Source organism: Rhinichthys klamathensis, unplaced genomic scaffold (assembly GCF_029890125.1).
Source record: "Rhinichthys klamathensis goyatoka isolate OS25496 unplaced genomic scaffold, OSU_Roscu_1.1 h1tg000076l_1, whole genome shotgun sequence".
In the NCBI taxonomy this organism is placed as follows: Eukaryota; Metazoa; Chordata; class Actinopteri; order Cypriniformes; family Leuciscidae; genus Rhinichthys; species Rhinichthys klamathensis.
In genome coordinates, this window is record NW_026606618.1 from 2,983,005 (window position 1) to 3,001,597 (window position 18,593).

At 35.8% G+C, this 18,593-nt stretch overlaps 2 protein-coding genes across 9 annotated transcripts in view; both read left to right on the forward strand.

The window, feature by feature from the left end:
* mical2b (microtubule associated monooxygenase, calponin and LIM domain containing 2b) overlaps nucleotides 1-17,885 on the forward strand; it is a 107,031-nt gene extending 89,146 nt beyond the window's left edge. For 3 of the 8 annotated variants that reach the window (XM_056250957.1, XM_056250959.1, XM_056250960.1), the window contains 18 exons: nucleotides 952-1,068; nucleotides 1,221-1,313; nucleotides 1,452-1,556; nucleotides 1,920-1,952; nucleotides 2,424-2,610; nucleotides 2,713-2,777; nucleotides 3,478-3,556; nucleotides 7,316-7,424; nucleotides 7,772-7,848; nucleotides 8,157-8,225; nucleotides 9,583-9,692; nucleotides 9,885-10,680; nucleotides 11,609-11,682; nucleotides 11,818-11,907; nucleotides 12,215-12,308; nucleotides 16,677-16,776; nucleotides 16,848-16,921; nucleotides 17,458-17,885. In XM_056250957.1, the coding sequence (XP_056106932.1) occupies nucleotides 952-1,068; nucleotides 1,221-1,313; nucleotides 1,452-1,556; nucleotides 1,920-1,952; nucleotides 2,424-2,610; nucleotides 2,713-2,777; nucleotides 3,478-3,556; nucleotides 7,316-7,424; nucleotides 7,772-7,848; nucleotides 8,157-8,225; nucleotides 9,583-9,692; nucleotides 9,885-10,680; nucleotides 11,609-11,682; nucleotides 11,818-11,907; nucleotides 12,215-12,308; nucleotides 16,677-16,776; nucleotides 16,848-16,921; nucleotides 17,458-17,642 (2,457 nt within the window). In that variant the 3' untranslated portion in view covers nucleotides 17,643-17,885. Of the gene's footprint in view, nucleotides 1-951; nucleotides 1,069-1,220; nucleotides 1,314-1,451; nucleotides 1,557-1,919; nucleotides 1,953-2,423; nucleotides 2,611-2,712; nucleotides 2,778-3,477; nucleotides 3,557-4,885; nucleotides 5,536-7,315; nucleotides 7,425-7,771; nucleotides 7,849-8,156; nucleotides 8,226-9,582; nucleotides 9,693-9,884; nucleotides 10,681-11,608; nucleotides 11,683-11,817; nucleotides 11,908-12,214; nucleotides 12,309-16,676; nucleotides 16,777-16,847; nucleotides 16,922-17,457 lie in introns of those variants that run through there. The other 5 variants (XM_056250962.1, XM_056250963.1, XM_056250958.1 and 2 more) reach the window with 4 other exon arrangements.
* The window catches only part of atp6v1e1a (ATPase H+ transporting V1 subunit E1a), a 154,225-nt gene continuing 151,372 nt past the window's right edge, over nucleotides 15,741-18,593 (forward strand). Inside the window, exon 1 of the mRNA XM_056250996.1 lies at nucleotides 15,741-15,752. The gene's annotated coding sequence lies outside the window, so the exon portion shown is untranslated. The remainder of the gene's footprint in view (nucleotides 15,753-18,593) is intronic.

The following is an 18,593-nucleotide window of genomic DNA, read 5'->3' on the forward strand; positions in this document are numbered from 1 at the left end:
AGAATAATAATAAGAAGAATAATAATAAGTATGTGAGATAACAATAGTGTTGCTTCGCCATAGGCAAGCACCACTAATAATAAGTTTAAATACAACATCAGTAAGTTGGCTCTCACAAGCCAACTTAATAATAATAATAATAATAATAAGTTTAAATAGCATTTCAGTAAGTTGGCTCTCCAAGCCAACTTAATAAGTTTAAGTACAATATCAGTAAGTTGGCTCTCACAAGCCAACTTAATAAGAAGAATAAGAAGAATAAGAATAATAAGTATGCACAATAACACTAGTGTTGCTTTGCCATAGGCAAGCACCACTAATTAGTATTATTATTTATTGTAGTAGTTTGTATGTAAAATAATACATATTTAAAGTCATACTCTATTATTTCAATATTAGCTACACTAGTAGTAGTAGTTATTGTTACACTACTACTAATGAATCAGTTGTTATTATCATTATTATTAGTATTGGTGTTTATTTATATATGTATTATATCAATAAATATGACTGTAATTTCAATATTGGCAACATAATAATATTATTATCATTATTATCACTACTATTAGTAGTAATTTTTTAACAACAAATATTTTATATAATACTAATTATCTACAAAAAATAAATATAATACTGTAAAATTAGCTACAATAATAGCTGATTTTTATTGTTATTATTGTTTATTATTATTTGTAGTAGTAGTAGTAATAATAACAACATATATTATTTTATTACACTACTTATAATAACAACAAATCAATCAGTTTATTTATTATTATTATTAGTAGTAGTAGTGTAATATCAATATTTACAATATATTATTATTATTATTATTATTAAATATCTGTCCTTCCCTTCTGTCATCTTGCATTCAGTGCCTGAATAATCTGGAGATTGTAATGCTTTATTTCTTCTTCTTCGTCTTTCTGCTCTTCTGCTCTCCTCACACAGACAGATGAAACTCCTTCGCTTTCTTCTTCTCCTTCTCCTTTCTCAGTCCACACTATCACAGAATGCTCTACTCGGTCTTGTCTTCTGTCTCCTGTTCCTTCAGTCCAACACGAGCAGGTAAAACATCATGATTCTACTGATACTGGTCATTTCAGGAGCTCTCCTGTTTTCGACTGGAACACAGACTGTGCTTCGAGTCACAGAGATCAGTGTGTTTTAAAGCCTGAAAGTAAGTGATGCTGAAAGGCATTTTCCCATTGGTTGTATAGTGCAGTGAAGATCCAGAAACACAGCTGAACCACGATAAACACGCAGATCGCTCTGAAATCAGACGTGTAGAGTGCCTGGACTCCTCCAAACAGGTATTCAAGCTGTTAAACGTAGTCCAGTGACAACAAAAATCACTCTTCCCTATAGTTTTTCCCCTTTTCTTCACCTTTCACTGATTTGCAGTTGCATTTACTTTCTATTTTCTCTTTTCCTTCACTACTGATTGCTAGAGAACAGTGGGGAAGGTTTCCTCTGCCATTGGGGTTAAAGCCGCTACATTGGCCATCTTATATGAGACCGATCACAGACCTAACAACCCCTTTACCCTCTCGCTGGTAAGCACCTTCCGTCCCGGGACAAGATGACCATGTTTAAGACAGAGATACGGTTGTTTCTTCAGGCTGCAGAATCCGCAAATATAAAGAGAAGCCTTGATGTTCGTGTATTTATTTAATTTTTTATAAATGTGAATCAGAAGTGATTTCATGTTCCCAACAAAGATTCAGTCTGTATTGCTTAAGTTACAGCCTCAGGATGTAGGCCAACATCATGTGTTTTTCTTTAATTTCTCAGGTTTTGTTAATGTAAACTGATGTTTAAATCTTGTGATCTGTAGAAAGTGGATAAACTGCATATTCTTTTGCTGACGGCCACAACTTTGTGACGTTTTCTGTAGTTAAGAGAGTCTTTGTCCACAGATAGAGGCCAGAAGGTGTGCAGAATCTGGGGCGGTAATATATTTTTGTATCTGGCTCTAAGCACAAAGCTTTTCGGCTCATTTTGTCAGGAAAATACTTCATGCTTTGGCTTAAGCATTGACCGATTAACTATTATGCCCTTTTCATCTTGTGTGATTGCACAGTGTGGCACTGACCTGCTAATAAGTTAGAACTTATGCTAATAAGTGATCATTTGTGAACTTTTACTTCATGGACTAAGTGGTTTCCTAGCAGGTTTTGCCCTAATTTTCCATTAAAACAGCTGATCAGTGCTAGCAATATGGCAAAATACGTCAGCATGCCATTTATTTATTGTTTTATTTATTTTTGTTTTATTTTATTTATTCTTTTTTTTCCTCTTGTTGTATCCCTTATTCTTTTTTTTTTAAATTGTACCACTTGTACACTGTTTTGTACAGTGAACAGTATTGTAACAGCAACATGTTGCTTCCCCATGATCTGATAGACGCTGTTGTGTTTCAGACGAGCATGCGAAAGGAGTTTCCTCAGGGTCTGGGCGGCAGCGACACATGTCACTTCTGTAAGAAGCGTGTGTATATCATGGAGCGCCTCAGTGCGGAGGGATTCTTCTTCCACAGAGAGTGTTTCCGCTGTAACATCTGCGGCTGCACACTGCGTCTGGGCGCTCATGCCTTTGACTCCAACCAAGGTGTGTTATTCGTGAGGATTGCATTTATAATGACATTTTTATTCATTAGACTGCCGTAGTGTTGAATGGAGAAGATGGTTCACTATTGTCGTTTTCTTGCAGGCACTTTTTACTGCAAGCTGCACTTTTCTCAGCAAAAGATCAGCAGTAGGCATCGAAGAGGAGAGGTAATATTAATAATATATTTGATTAAATGGATGTGGTCAGCCAATATGTGTTTTTAAATCGACAACAGTCAGTTATAGAGTTCATTATACAAAATATTTGACTTTAGAATCCTGTGATCAGAACTATGTTGTGGTAATGGTCAAAGCAGAATGGTTTTGTTTACATTATCGCAGCATCATTTTAGTTGTTTTATTGTGTTTAATAGCAAATGAGGCGCACACAAAATTTATGACATTTAAGTGAACACTAATTATTGTTGTTAATGTGATTTTAATAATTATTAATATTAACAAATCTAGATTATTATTATTATTATTATAATTACTAATATGTATTATTATCCAGTCATGTTGCTATTATAATTATCATTTATTATTTATCATTATTATAAAATGAAAATATCATTATTATGCTTTATCATTTACTATTATTATAAATAATACCAGCATAACACATAATATTGTCATTTTATGTAATTTTTAGTTGTTTATTTTTTATTTTTTTATTAATGAAAATAATCATCTAGATTTGTTAATAATAATAATAATAGCTTATAATGAATAATTCAGTCATGTTATTTTTTTATTATTATTAAATGAAAATATTATCTTTATGTATTATGCTGTGTTACATAAACACAGCATAATTTATGTAAATAAATGTGACTCTCCTCTTCTGTTTCTTTACATCACCACACAGATCAACGGAGGCAGCAGACCCTCGTCCAGCGCTAGCTCAGATTACACGGCCACCGACGGCCTCCGCGGCCAGCCCTCAGGTACCCTGACTTCCCTTATTAGGAAAAGTCTGCACTGGCCACTGCACGTGGGCCGCACACTGTTCGGTTCCCCCCGCCAGCTTGCCCGCTGGATGTTTAAGGCGGCCCGGGCCGTAGGGCTACACATCAGAGAGCGCCAGGAGGACTATGTATTCCTTTATGAGCTGCTGAGTCTGGGTGTGCCCTTCATGTACGTGCTGCATGAGATCACGGCCCAGATGAGCCGAGAGGCCGTCGCTCCCTCCCCAGTGAGCATGATGTAGTCACTCCAGCGGTGCCTGGGATCCCACTCTCTTAAAGGGGCTTCGGTACTGCTGGACTGACGAGGGAAGGGGCTTCTTAAACTCTGTAGACCGGCTCAGTCCTTACACTGCCATGCTTAGTTTATTTGCCTATATTACAGTTTTTGTGATTTGTACGAAAACATCTTAAAGAGACGCTTCACCCAAAATTCAAATTCTGTCATTTACTCACCCTCATGTCGCTTCAAACCTGTTTGACTTGCTTCTGTGAAACACAAAAGTGTTTTTGTACATACAATGCAGTCAGTGGAAGAAGCAAGCAAGTAAGTAATTCAGGTTTGGAATGACAAGAGAGTGAGTAAATGATGACACAATTGTCATTTTTTGGGTGAACTGTCCCTTTAAGCTGCAACTTCATTGGCCTACAGGGTTTAAGAATCATTCAGTGTTCGTATATTCATCTGATTGACAAACATAAGATCCAAAGCTGATAAACTAAGAGCACTTTACTGAAGGGTTTGCCGCTTCATCCTAACTGCCTGAAACTGCCGGTTAACGTTACTGCAACGTTAAGGTTTGCATATCCCCTCATGTGCAATGGAAATGCCAAACAGAATTAAAATGCATTTTGATGACTGTTAATGAGGACATAATCTAGCCTTTATCTTTTTTTTTTTTTGTTGAAATGTTCACTATTTTTGTAGTTTACAGCCTTTTTGGGTACAACTACTTAAACTTTGTGTTTTGTTTTTTCTTTGTGATGTAATGCAAATAGTCGTTATTGGTGAAATGCATAGATTATTCTAATGTTAAAGTGGAGGAGATGTCCTTCGGGATCACCGTGAAGAGGGCGACTTCAATTGTTTAATCAATTGGTGTTCAAACATTCCCCCTAAATGTGTGGTGTAAAGCTTTAAAATGTTTTTTTGTTTTTTTTTCACTGTTTTATCAGTGTCTAAGTGTACTGAATATGCATAATTATAGTTCTTTTGGAAAATTCACCAATGATTTTAGTGCTATTTATCTCTCAATTTCCTTCTTTCTCTTCATATTTCATTCTTCCCATCCTGTCCCACATCATATATAGTCTGTTTCAAGTTTCCAATGCTCCAACCCCTGATTGGCTGAACCGTGAGAGCAGGACCGCGATTGGCCTGCATGGGTCAGGTGATCAGGTTGTTTCGCTTCGCACTGGCTCCCTGCATATTCCTTGACCTATAATAATAATAATAACCCCATTATTGTGAATGCAGCCAGCATGGGTCTAATGTATGAACACTTCTTAAGCGTCACAAACATCACAGTCCTTCACAGAAAGACGGGATTGCGTTTGTTTGTACCCAGAGCTAACATACTAACAGAAGTGCACTTGAACGCTCGACTATCCCAGCATGCTTTTTGAATGCACTTGTTTTTTTCTAGCTCACCGCGTCCCGTAAAGTAACCTCCCTTCTTTCTCTCCGTGTTTTGTCCTCTCTGTTGCAGAGGCTGCTTTACTATCCCAATCCCATGTAAGACCACTTTCTTGTTCCTTTTCCTAAAAAACAAACTGAGGTCGTTATATAAGAAGACTTTAGTTTTGCACAATTTTAAAAGTCCTTTTTGTTTTGTTTTGTTTTTTTTTGTAAATTTTAGCTTACTGTTTCTTGTACATTTCACAATGAAAGACTGTTTATCTTAATTTATAATATATTTAAAACTTGTACGCTTAAAATAAATCCATTTTTAACTCTAAAAGTTTGTTTCTGCCTTTTTGTCTACGATTCACTGAGCTTCCTGTGTAACCCACAGCCGTCCCAAAGTGTTTGTATTCATCAGTGCAGTGATGAAAAATTCTATACAAATATTTTGCTGCCAAGCAATTAATATGAAATGCAACACTATCACAGGTCAGCGCTCCATTAACCCTGTGCTAAATATATCACATTCACATACACAACCCTCCCCAATTTTTTTCCCCCACAATTTTTAATTTCACATCCCACGATTTAAAGCATTGGAACGTCAAATCTTTTTTTTTCTTTTTTTTTTGGTACATACATCAGACCCATTTCAAATTATGTCTGAATTTTTGTATAGTCCAACTCAACTTGGTTCTTTTGGGTCTTTTCTATCCTTTCCTTTTATCTTCTTTTGGGTAGTGCATTGCCTCCTATTTTGAACTCAAATGATACAGAATAATCATGAACATTTTTAACCTTCATGTTCTGTTGAGGTTGACTTGATAATACAGTACTTTTGAAAAATGAGAAAATATACCTTTATAACCTGACACACAAATGTATATTTATTGAGCTCTTAAATTATCTTTGCGTCTCTTGCACCTCAAACAGAGCATGGGGGTTAAATTAATTTAATTTATTCATATCCATGAATTTTCATGAATTTCAGGAATTTTGCTCATTTAAAACCTACAGTAAATTGCAAATCCTTTTTTATTTATTTATTCTATAAAGATTCACAGGGTCAAAAATGAATGAAAACATCTTCAAAGACCTCCTGCTAAATGTCTTTAACTCATTTGACAGACAAATGCAGTATTGAGTGCATTATCATATACATGAATGATGATCATGGAGCGTATTAGAGGGAAAGAGTGCGCTAAATAGTGAAAGATAAAAACTACTGTAAAGCATCATGTCCCTCAAGGTTATAATATCTGTTTAACATTAAATAACAGATGAGAAATTAGTTCATATTTAGGGATATTTTCACATATCATCATCTAATGAAAGTTTCAAATACCTTATACTGTCATTCAAACAGGAATTCAGCTTTTTCAAGCCATTGAAATAGTCATCAACTAAAGTCTGCCTGTAACTTAAAAATTAGTTAGAAATTGTTCTCTTCTAGGGACATGTATGTGGTATATAATAACATTAATAATAATAATAATCATATTATTAATAAAAATAATAATAATACCATATACAAATTAAATTATCATTTTAAATGTTATTAATTTACTTTATTAAATTTACATCATTTATTATTATTATTATTATTACCACATAATAAAGTAACTAAATTAAATTGAAGGTTATGTTGTAATAATAATAATAAAGATGTTAATAAAGTAATGTATTATTGTTCATAATAATAATAAAGTAACTTAATTAAAATAATAGATTTGAAGATAGCATTTTATTATTATTATCATTATTAATTAATAAAATTAATAAAGTAATTAAATGAATGTATTATTATTATTATGAATTTCTCATCAATTTATTATTTTTATTCAGTATTGATGATAATACTACTAATAATAATAATAATAGTAATAATATAATAAAAAGCTAATTTTATTTATTTATGTGGTATTAATAATAATAATAATACCAATACAAATTTAGTAATTAAATTAATAAATGTATTATTAATAATTATAATTTTTATTATTAGTTGTTGTGCTGGTGATGTACAAGGTACGTAGTCATTTCTCAACATAAAGCGCATGATAGCAGAAGTCCGGTTTCTGAATGGAGTGTGTCGTGTGTGTGCGTGGACCCCGCAGGAGCCGAGTCCGACTCCAGAAGTCGCCAGTGTTTGTGGAAGCCCAGCGCTCCGGCTGAGAGGACAGAGGTGACGGCCCTGTCAGACTCAACAGAGCTCATCAACACGAGGTCGGGTCAGAATACTCACGACAGATGTCAATGTCTAATCCTTTACCATGACGAGGAGCTGTGAAATGTAGACTTGTATACTCTAGTCACGTGTGTTGACGGCCCATATGAGACTGAGAGATACTCTAATTTCATTATTTCCACTTTATCATGAACATTTTTAACTTATTAATTATAATTAATATTATTAGGCCTATTTATTATTACTTCTAACGTATTATTGATTTATTTTAATCAAGATAAAAAAACATTTCATTAATAATAATTATTTTAAAATTATAATTTGTGTGAAAGCTAAAAACATCCCGTCTAATTACTTCATGCCTTTTATGTGCATGTTTTTGTAGTGAAGTGAAAGATTCATCTAAAAAGCCCGATCCTGCAGATTCTGCTCCCGCATGTCTCGATTCTCAACTGCAGAAAGGTCAGTGAAAAGCTCATGTTAGTTATATCTTTCTCACATTTTTACTATTTCACAGTATCTCATAATATTGCCTTTTACAATGGCTCCAAAATGTTTTTGGACACGTATAAGTCAAATATCCAAGGGCCCGTCCCTTTAATTTATACATAATTTACTAGCTCAAAAGTGTTGATTTTACACACTTAAGCCATCATTAGTGGAACTATAGAATAGTGAGCTATTCTAAATAGTGTCTTTTGAATGAGGTTAATGTTATTAAATGATCAATGTCACTTTAAGCGTTCATTCTGTTGTCCTCTTTTCATCAGTTAAACACTCCACTGCAAAAGGAGAAATGACCAACAAAAACAACCTCTGGAGGAAGAAAATTCGATCCAGTAAGTATCATTCTTCCAGTGTTCCATGGGAACCTTCGACCACAGCAGAAGTGTTTTGTGTTGTCAGCCACGATCTTAAACTATAGGACCTATAGTTGAGTTTCTATGTACTTGTTATGTTTCTGCTCAAGGTTGTTGAAGAGCTCAGAGACTCTGTGTCTCGACTGAACGCTTAACCTTGCTTGTTGTAGTGGCTGTGATGTCAGGTGCGACACGTGCGCGAATCTGATTCTGAATTCATGTGTTTGTTAATCCTCACTGGATTAATATCAGGCGTCATACATGTTCTATTTATAAAAGCTAATGCTGCTTTTGGTCACCCTGAACACGTGTTCTTCATTATTAGAGCTCAATTTCTTTATATTTAGCTCTGAAGTAAATAACTGAACTCTGAAGGCTCCATTATAGAAATAGTTTGTGACAACTTCACGTAAAACCATTTTTTTTTTTTTTTTTTTTTGATGCTGGTCATATCCACCCTCTTCTCTAGAGGGCGCTGCTGGTCTGTTTCACCGCTATTGATTCAGACGATACAAGAGCAATTACAATCTGGTCTGCAAATTTTGAGTGTTGCACTATAATATGTAGTTATTAGCATAATTTAGCCATCGTTTACAATGTCAGATTCCTTGCAAGTATAACTTGGCCAAAATAGATAATTTAAAATTCTGAGAGTAATTAACCATTATTGGATAATAAGAATTAAAATTATATAATGATCACTATTATTGTCATTATCATTCTTTAAGTTAACAATTAAATTATAAAATAATTATGATTTAACAACATTAGTAATAATAATAACTAAAAATTATTTGTATTTATTTTATGAATTTCACTATTGTTTCTCATTTTTTTTAAAGATACTGAAGTATTATTATTAGGCTACATGATTTAACAACAACAATGGTGATGATGAATAATAATAATAAATTATAAATGTATTAATTTAGCACTGAAATAAATTGTGCTGGTGCTGTACAGACATTTTAAAGTGGGTAGCCATTTCTCAACATAGAGTATGATTAATAATATTTAAAATTCATTTGTTTTATTAACTTTATTCATTTATAACTATGTACTGTTTCCAAAAAAAAAAAAACACTGAGTTATTATTTGTTATGTGATTTAATAACAACAAAAATGTATTATGAATTTAGCTATGAAAAAATTGTGCTGGTGCTGTACAGACATTTTTAAGCTAGGTAGCCATTTCTCAACATAGATAGCATTATTATTAGTAGTAGTAGAATCTATTCATTTAACCATTATTCATGTTTTATATTGCTATTAATAATGTGCATTAGATCTGTGATCACTTCTCAAAGCTCTTTTGTGGCATAATTTCCTCACCCAGCCCTTCCCCTCGTCCTGCTTAAGAAATTTCACCGTGGAAAACCAGACGATAAAACTGAAGCCCCCGGCAAGGAAGATGGAGACTCAGACTTTGAGGAGATCCATGAATCTGTAAACACATTTTCATTCTCTTTTTTTGTCTATCATTTTGTGTCATCGCGTCTATCATGATCAGTCATTGCATCCAGCTATTAGGTGGTTTCTTGGACTAAATTGCCAAAACAGTGTATAAATTGTTTGATATGTCACTGTTCTTAAGTTCCTATATCCATGAGCTGTTAAAGATAGTCTTTTCTCACACAGCTCTCCCCAACAAAGCCTGCAACACAGACTACAGAGTCTGACTGCCCCCTACTGGAGGACAAGAACTCAACAGCTCTTGATGAGATCCCAAAGATCCCTCTATATCGTGCACATTTTCATCCTGAAACCCCAAAACCCAGCACTTCCTCTCCAGAGCCTGTCGTCCCAGCCGTTCCCTCAGAGGCGAACTCCTTCAGCCCCAAGAAGAAGCTCACGTTGTCTTTATCCGAGAAGGAGAAGCTGCTCAACTGGGAATTAACCACACCTGGAAAGCCCTCAACTTCTGAAGGGGAACAACATGACAGGACCTCTACGAATCCTCGAAACGATCAACCAGAACCAGAAGCTCCACCGAAACCAAGCCGTCCCCAACCCGAGCCCACTCCTCCACTCTTCGGCTTCCAACAGTGGGCCAACAGTCTCCGGAAGTCCTTCTCCGCCAGCAAAGGGAGCAACCCTGTGGTCCTCAGGAGAAACCGGCCTTTGAAAGCTCGGCCGTTGTCTGAGGGCTCCTTCAACCTCAGTGGCTTGCTCGGCAGCCAGGAGGAGGAACACAGCTGCACGTCTACGGACGAAAGTCAGTCCAGAGCGAGGACTGGAAGCGAGCTCACGACGTTACTGGAGCAGGTGGCTCTCGGCTCCAAGAAGGGCACAAAAGATGACATGGCCTCCTTACCGCCCAGAAAACTCAATTTCTTCTCCTCCCTGCGCATTAAGAGGAGCGAAGGAGCAGATAAGAGCAAAGGAGACGACCAGAAAGACATCTTGACCATTCTTTCCAGGTTTAGAAGCAAAGGTAATTGCAGGTTAAAGGGATCTTTGATGCTTTTCTGCAGTTTAAAAGTGGTTTAAAATCAGTAAATATAATAAGGAAAGCACAAAGTGTAAGAGGTAGAATAAAATAAAAAAACAATGTTCTTCCACAAGATCCATGCACTTTTTATTTATTTTTAATTGCTAAAGGGACTTGCATGAGTTATATAGTGTAGCTTTAAATAAATCTAGTGTGTTCTTGACCCTAGACGATTAACATCAGCACTCGTTCTCACACGCTCCTCATTTCCAAGTGATAAGTCACATGCACAAACGCATCGCGCTGCTTGTGTTAACTTCATTGTTATTATATGCAGCACCGTTATCTCTTGTATTATAATCTCCCACCAGCTTTCATTATATTCCCTGCATGCAATAGTCAGGTAACTGTGGAGCACTGCACTTTAATCTTGTGATGTATCAAAAACTATATTCATTCCACGTTGTTGGCAGCACAATGTTTTGATGGTATAGTGATACAGTTTCATAAATGTAATTTCAAACAATGGATCGATTCTGATGCACAAATCTGATTCAAGTACATTCATATTCAGCATAACATTATAGAGTGCTGCAGGGAGGACATACTTTTGTAGGCTAAAACCCGGAAGAAAGTTCCGATTTTATCGTCCTGAAGTCAATGGGTTTTTGGTTAAATGCATGAAATAAGGTTTGTGGTTAAAACAAGCTCAAGATATTTTCACTTTATATTTTATGACAGTTTGTGTTGGCCTTTATTATTATCATTGGACGTTGGTTTATTTTGATTGATTGACTACATTTTTAAATGTGCCTTCACCTACAATAATTAACACTTTGTTGTCGTCGTTTCAATCTGCTCTTATTTGTTTATTTAGGTATTGACTGATAAATCCCTTGACCTAAATTATTGTTTAAAATTGTATCCACAGCTTCTGCTCCGCAACCACAGCAACAGGAGTCCAACTCATCCAGTGAGGAGGAACATGACCCAGACTCACAAAGGGTAAACATCGCTTCTCAACACTTCTCCTAAAGAAACAACTAATGTTATTCCAACTCTGTGTGGAATCTTCTACAAATTTCAAACAGAAAGCCCAATTTGAACCTTTACTTTTTTTGCTCATTATTTGCTATAAAGACCCACAGTGGCACCTCACAGAAGAAAAAGGAGAAAACCGCAGTCCAACCAACCAAGAGAGATCAGCTGAAAAGACTTCACAGGGCTCAGGTATGCCACACACACACACATTTATACAACTAAATGAGTCACCAGAGTGCTACTGTATTCAAATAAATGTAATTAATAAATATCAAGCTAGAGTGATGATAACCCTTGTTCAGCATAAGACTTATTTTTGCATTTTTAGAATCACATTTATGAACTGCTCTTTGAGGATTTGTCAGATTTATCCTCTTTCTGGGGACATTTTCCCATAAATTTCACTGCAAAACATGGCTGCTTTAGAAACATGCATATGAATTGCATATATTCCAGTTCCTCAATGTATATTCGGGTTGTCTGGTGTGATTGGCAGGTAATCCAAAGACAACTGGAGGAAGTAGAGGAGAAGCAGAGAGCTCTGGAGGAGAGAGGTGTGGCTCTGGAGAAGGTCCTCAGAGGAGAAACTGGTACGGAATATTTAAACACAGTCACACATTATTACATCTGGAAATATATTATTTAAAATGCCTCATTATCAGTCCCATTGTCCTTACATGTCCCCCGTCTCCACCCACTCACTTTGTGATGGTGATATGATTATTTAAAGGGGTGTTATGACACTTAAGACTTTCATTTCGGTTGCTGACAGCTATACAAATGAAGCACGCAATGCTGTCGGCCTATCAAGCATGCAAACTTGCAGTCGCGAACAAGATTTCACAACCTTATTCCATAGACTTGTTCTTGAATTCATTATTATGTTTTTGTTTTACCCTGTTTATTTCATATGTCGCACAGGAAGTCAGCAGGGAGTGACTTGATAGGGTGTCTCTGTGTGGACTTCCTGTTTCTCTTCTTAGATTGATTTGATGACTTGCATACAATAAGATCTTTCTTTTTCTTTTTTAGTTTAATATTTTAATTTTTAATTTTTATATAAAATGTTATAATATTAAAAAATATGTATAATTGTATTTACATATATATATATATATATATATATATATATATATATATATATATATATATATATATATAAACTCAGCAAAAAAAGAAATGTCCTTTTTTCAGGACTGTGTATTTCAACAATAATGTTGTAAAAATCCAAATAACTTTACAGATCTTCATTGTAAAGGGTTTAAACAATGTTTTCCATGCATGTTCAATTAACCATAATCAATTAATTAACATGCACCTGTGGAATGGTCGTTAAGACCTTAACAGCTTACAGAGAGTAGGCATTTAAGGTCACAGTTCTAAAAACGCAGGACACTAAAGAGACTTGTCTACCGACTGTGAAAAACACCCAAAGAAAGATGCCCAGGGTCCCTGCTCATCTGCGTGAACGTGCATTAGGCATGCTGCAGGGAGGCATCAGGACTGCTGATGTGGCCAGGGCAATAAATTGCCATGTCCGCACTGTGAGACGCCTAAGACAGCGCTACAGGGAGACAGGAAGGACAGCTGATCGTCCTCGCAGTGGAAGACCACGTGTAACAACACCTGCACAGGATCGGTACATCCGAATATCACACCTGCGTGACAGGTACAGGATGGCCACAACAACTGCCCGAGTCACACCAGGAACACACAATCCCTCCATCAGTGCTCAGACTGTCCGCAATAGGCTGAGAGAGGCTGGACTGAGGGCTTGTAGGCCTGTTGTAAGGCAGGTCCTTACCAGACATCACCAGCAACAACGCCGCCTATGGGCACAAACCCACCTTCGCTGGACCAGACAGGAGTGGCAAAAAGTGCTCTTCACTGATGAGTCACGGTTTTGTCTCAACAGGGGTGATGGACGGATTCGTGTTTATCGTCGAAGGAATGAGCGTTACACCGAGGCCTGTACCCTGGAGCGGGATCGATTTGGAGGTGGGGGGTCCGTCATGGTCTGGGGCGGTATATCACATCACCATCGGACTGAGCTTGTTGTCATTGCAGGCAATCTCAATGCCTCACGGTACAGGGAAGACATCCTCCTCCCTCATGTGGTACCCTTTATGCATGCTCATCCGGACATGATCCTCCAGCAGGACAATGCCACCAGCCATACTGCTCGTTCTGTGCGTGAGTTCCTGCATGACGGCAATGTCAGTGTTCTGCCATGGCCAGCGAAGAGCCCGGATCTCAATCCCATTGAGCACGTCTGGGACCTGTTGGATCGCAGGGTGAGGGCTAGGGCCCGTCCCCCCAGAAATGTCCAGGAACTTGCTAGTGCCTTGGTGGAAGAGTGGGGTAACATCTCACAGCAAGAACTGACAAATCTGGTCAGGTCCATGAGGAGGAGATGCACTGCAGTACTTCAAGCAGCTGGTGGCCACACCAGATACTGACTGGTACTTTGATTTTGAGCCTCCCTTCATTCAGGGACACATTATTCTATTTCTGTTAGTCACATGTCTGTGAAACATTTTCAGTTTATGTCTTATGGTGTTGACTCTTTTAGTGTTCATACAAATATTTACACACATTAAGTTTACTGAAAGTAAAAACAGTTGAAAGTCAGAGGACGTTTCTTTTTTTGCTGAGTTTATATATATATATATATGAATTGTTTCTATATTAATGTTTTATTTTATTGTGTATGTATTGTCAATGCATTGTGATTGTCCATAGAAAGATTTTGAACCACAACATAAATACTACGTGAAGACTAGCCCCGGATCTATATGGCATATACACAAAGACAACAAATGCAAATAAACTGACTTTTTTTAGAGGAGGAAAATTAGAGATTCAAATAATAGTGATTTGCATTCAAACTAAATGGCCATTTAGAATCAAATATTATATTGAAATGACTGCAGAGGTAATGGGTTCTGTAAATAGGCCTAGAAAGGGAAAAGTGCCTCCGAAATGAGCTGAAAATGTGATGTTTCATTATTTCGGTGAATGTTGATCTACGTGGGGATTATTAAAGGCAACAAGTCGTTCCGATGAAAAAAGCCAAATCGCAGCAGCCTTTTAACATACTGCATAATGAGTTTATAATCATATTTTGAAAGCTCTAAGCTCTAATTATAAGGTCTGCAAATTGAATTTTAACATCTCCTAGAAATCCATTTCTCCTGCTTCCTCATAGAAATTCCTTTTTTGACATCCTAAAACCTAGACAGGCATTGTTAGATATTAAGAAACCGAATGAAACTACTAATGCACTAGGAAATACTTTATTCCTAGATAGTTGAAGGTTTCCATACTATTATTGCATAAAGAAAGCAAATCTTTTGCTTTAAGTATATGTCATGTGGCCTGGCCTCTGTCTCTGTCTTCTATACCGCCTGCATCCTTGTAGCATTGTGGAAGACGTCCCTTTTGTAAAGTGGACAGCAAGGATACAGTGTGTCTTCTATCAACAGACTTCATTGAGGGCAGCAGAATTCTATTAATAAATGCATGGGGGTGAATCTTTTGTGACCTGCCACAATCCATTGTTCGGCATGTTTACGTGTCTTTGTCAGGATAATTGTGTTAAGATGAGGGGCTGTGGGGTGTGCATTTTTTGATGAATAGGTTCTTTGTTAACTGACATTTGCGGCCTCCAAATGGATGGAGAGTGGAAGTATGTAGTAAACAACGCTCTGAAACTGGCAATGTGGGAGACTAACATTCATTAGACAATTAGCTACAATTTAGTATTAATGTAAGCAACAATATTTATAATGTATAGAAATTGCTTTGTGCAAGGACAGTCTCCATAAATTCTTTATTTTAAAATACTTTTTTTTATTTTTTTATCGTTTTATTTTATTAGTATTTGAATATTATAAAATAGTTTACTATGTGTATATATACTGTGAGTATATATATACACACATATACAAACACACACACACACACACACAGTATATACTATTAATAAATAAAACATAATATATTAAAATAATATTATGTTTTATTTATTAATAGTATATGCTGTGTGTGTGTTTGTATATGTGTGTGTGTGTATATATATATACATATACATACATACACGTACAGTGGTGGTCAAAATGATTAGAACGTCTAATTCTTATTAGAAGTCTCTTCTGCTCACCAAGGCTTCATTTATTTGATCCAAAATACAGCAAAAACAGTAATATTGTGAAATATTTTTACAATTTAAAATAATTTATTTGAATATATTTTAAAATGCAATTTATTTATGTGATGGTAAAGCTGAATTTTCAGCTTCATTAGTCTTCAGTGTCACATGATCCTTCTGAAATTATTCTAATATGATGATTTGATGCTCAAGAAACATTTATTATTATTATCAATGTTGAAAACAGTTGTATAAAAAATAATTCAGGATTATTTGATGAATAGAAACTTCAAAAGAACAGCATTTATCTGAAATGGAAAGCTTTTATAACATTATAACAAACGTTCAAAGGTTTGGGGTCAGTTTTTTTTTTATGCTGAAAATTCAGCTTTGATCACTGGAATAAATTACATTTTAAAATATATTCATATAGAAAACAGTTATTTTTCATTGTAAAAATATTTCACAATATTGCTGTTTTTGCTGTATTTTGGATCAAATAAACGAAGCCTTGGTGAGCAGAAGAGACTTCTTTTAAAACCATTATAAAATCTTACCGTTCTAATAATTTTGGCCACCACTTTATAATAAATTTTTTTAGAGTAATCACAAATGCCTGGAAAAGGACTTATGTTAATTATGTGGACATTTTTCATCTGAAGCTTGAGACTCATATCGTACACCGTCAATCAAATGTTCAAAATTCTAATCGTATTAAAAGTTGGCAACATCACAGGGCTGAGTAGTGTTAGTTGTGTTCTAGCAGATGCAAATGTTCAGTCAATTCTGGTCTATCTCGTGTTCACAGGTGACGACTCCACAGATGAGACCGCGCTTCTACAAACCTGGTTCAAACTGGTCCTGGAGAAGAACAAACTGTCCAGATATGAGTCTGAACTCATGATCTTGTGAGTACTGTGACTCTTCTAGATTTTTATCAAGCTTTCTATACAAATCTTATACATGCTCTTGTCCCTAGTGCTCAAGAACTGGAGTTGGAGGACACTCAAAGTCGGCTACAGCAAGACATGAGACGGCGAATGAACACTGAAGGTGGGTTCGTTACTATATATATATATATATATATATATATATATAACTAGTGGTTACAGAATCCGGTAACTGGAAGGTTGTCATCTTTAGGTGTATTCCACATTAAATGTGAAAACATTTAGGTCGGACTGTGGACCAACTTTTCGGATATTGGATTAGATAATTGGTTTGTTAGAGTGAAAACATTGTAAGTGGAAGCGCATTTACAATACTTGTGAACAGGAATTGATATCAGCAGAGGAAGGTGATAGTGTCTTCATTTGCAAGTCAATGGTTGGTCCCTCAGCCTCCGGCAAACACAAGTTTATTTTAGTTCTTCGTGGTGGTGAAGCTCACCGTTTACCACTGAGACATGCAGCGTTGAGCCACAGAACACAGAGGTGTCATTGTGTAATAATTATGGTTATCATACAAATATATGATGTTATTCAAAAGCGATTAAACCTTGTTACATGGCGAAAATGTTATGTTATGTGGACAATATTTTACTTGATTATTGATGATAGGCCTTGTCTTTGTATTCCCTCCATATCCAGACTGCGAGAAGAGTGCGAGCGAGCTGGCGGAGGAGCAGAGCCTGCTGGTGGAGATCATGAAGGTGGTGGAGAGAAGAGATAAACTGGTCAGTCTGCTGGAGGAACAGCGGCTGAAGGAGAAAGCGGAGGACCGAGATCTGGAGGGCATGATCCTGTCCAGAGGCTATCAGTTCCACTGGACCTAAACTCCTTCTGTGAGAACAACTACTTTAGACTGAGAGAGCCTTATTTGAAGATTTTGAACAGACTGCAATACGCTTGTTTATTCAAACCCAACTTAATGCTGCCTTTTGTGTTCTTCAAAAGAAATAAACCTAAAACCAAAACACGTGTCTCTTTACTAACTGAAAATATTTCCAAGCGCAAAGTTGCACGGGTGAGAGGACTGACTACACATTTATTCACACTGGTGCAATTGTATTTATATAGGTAATTTGACTAGTTTGATTTATCTTCCTGTTTTGTTAAATTTCTTATTGAATGTTTGTTTAGTTCTTCAGCGAATATTCCAATAGATGCCAAAGTTTAATGGCAGTGGTAAAGTGTGTTTGTTGAGTGTTTGTTTCTATCTCGCAATGAACAGGGTATCTTAAGTGACCTTTAATATCAACTATTTCTGAAGTCAAACCAAATGTCATTGTTTCAAGAATCAAGAAGTGCTTAAGAAAATTTACAAATGCATCTGGTTTTAATCTTGTCTGTCTGTTGCCTTGTGTAATTTATTTAATAAATGTAAAAACAATGAGTGGGCTCTCCTTTTCTCTTCAAAAAAACCTTGGAAACTAACAAAGATATTTGTAAGAATATTTAAGTTTCTGAATTTTATAAAATATGAACAGAAAAATATCTATTTTCAAAATGCCTGTTTTCTGCGGTTTATATAAAATAAATGTAGTTTTATTATTTTGTCAAATGCTTATTTGCATACAAGTCGAAATTAAATAATATACAAATTAAATGCTAAATTTGTATTTTTACCTTTGAAAAATATAAGAATCTTACATTTAATTAAATTAGCAAAATCAGTGATTTTTATCTCAATTTTGTACGGATTATTTTACAGTTGGCTCTTTATAGCTCAAGTCTGTAATACGGTAATTGCATTGCAGTCTATAATGGCAGCTCACTACGAATAA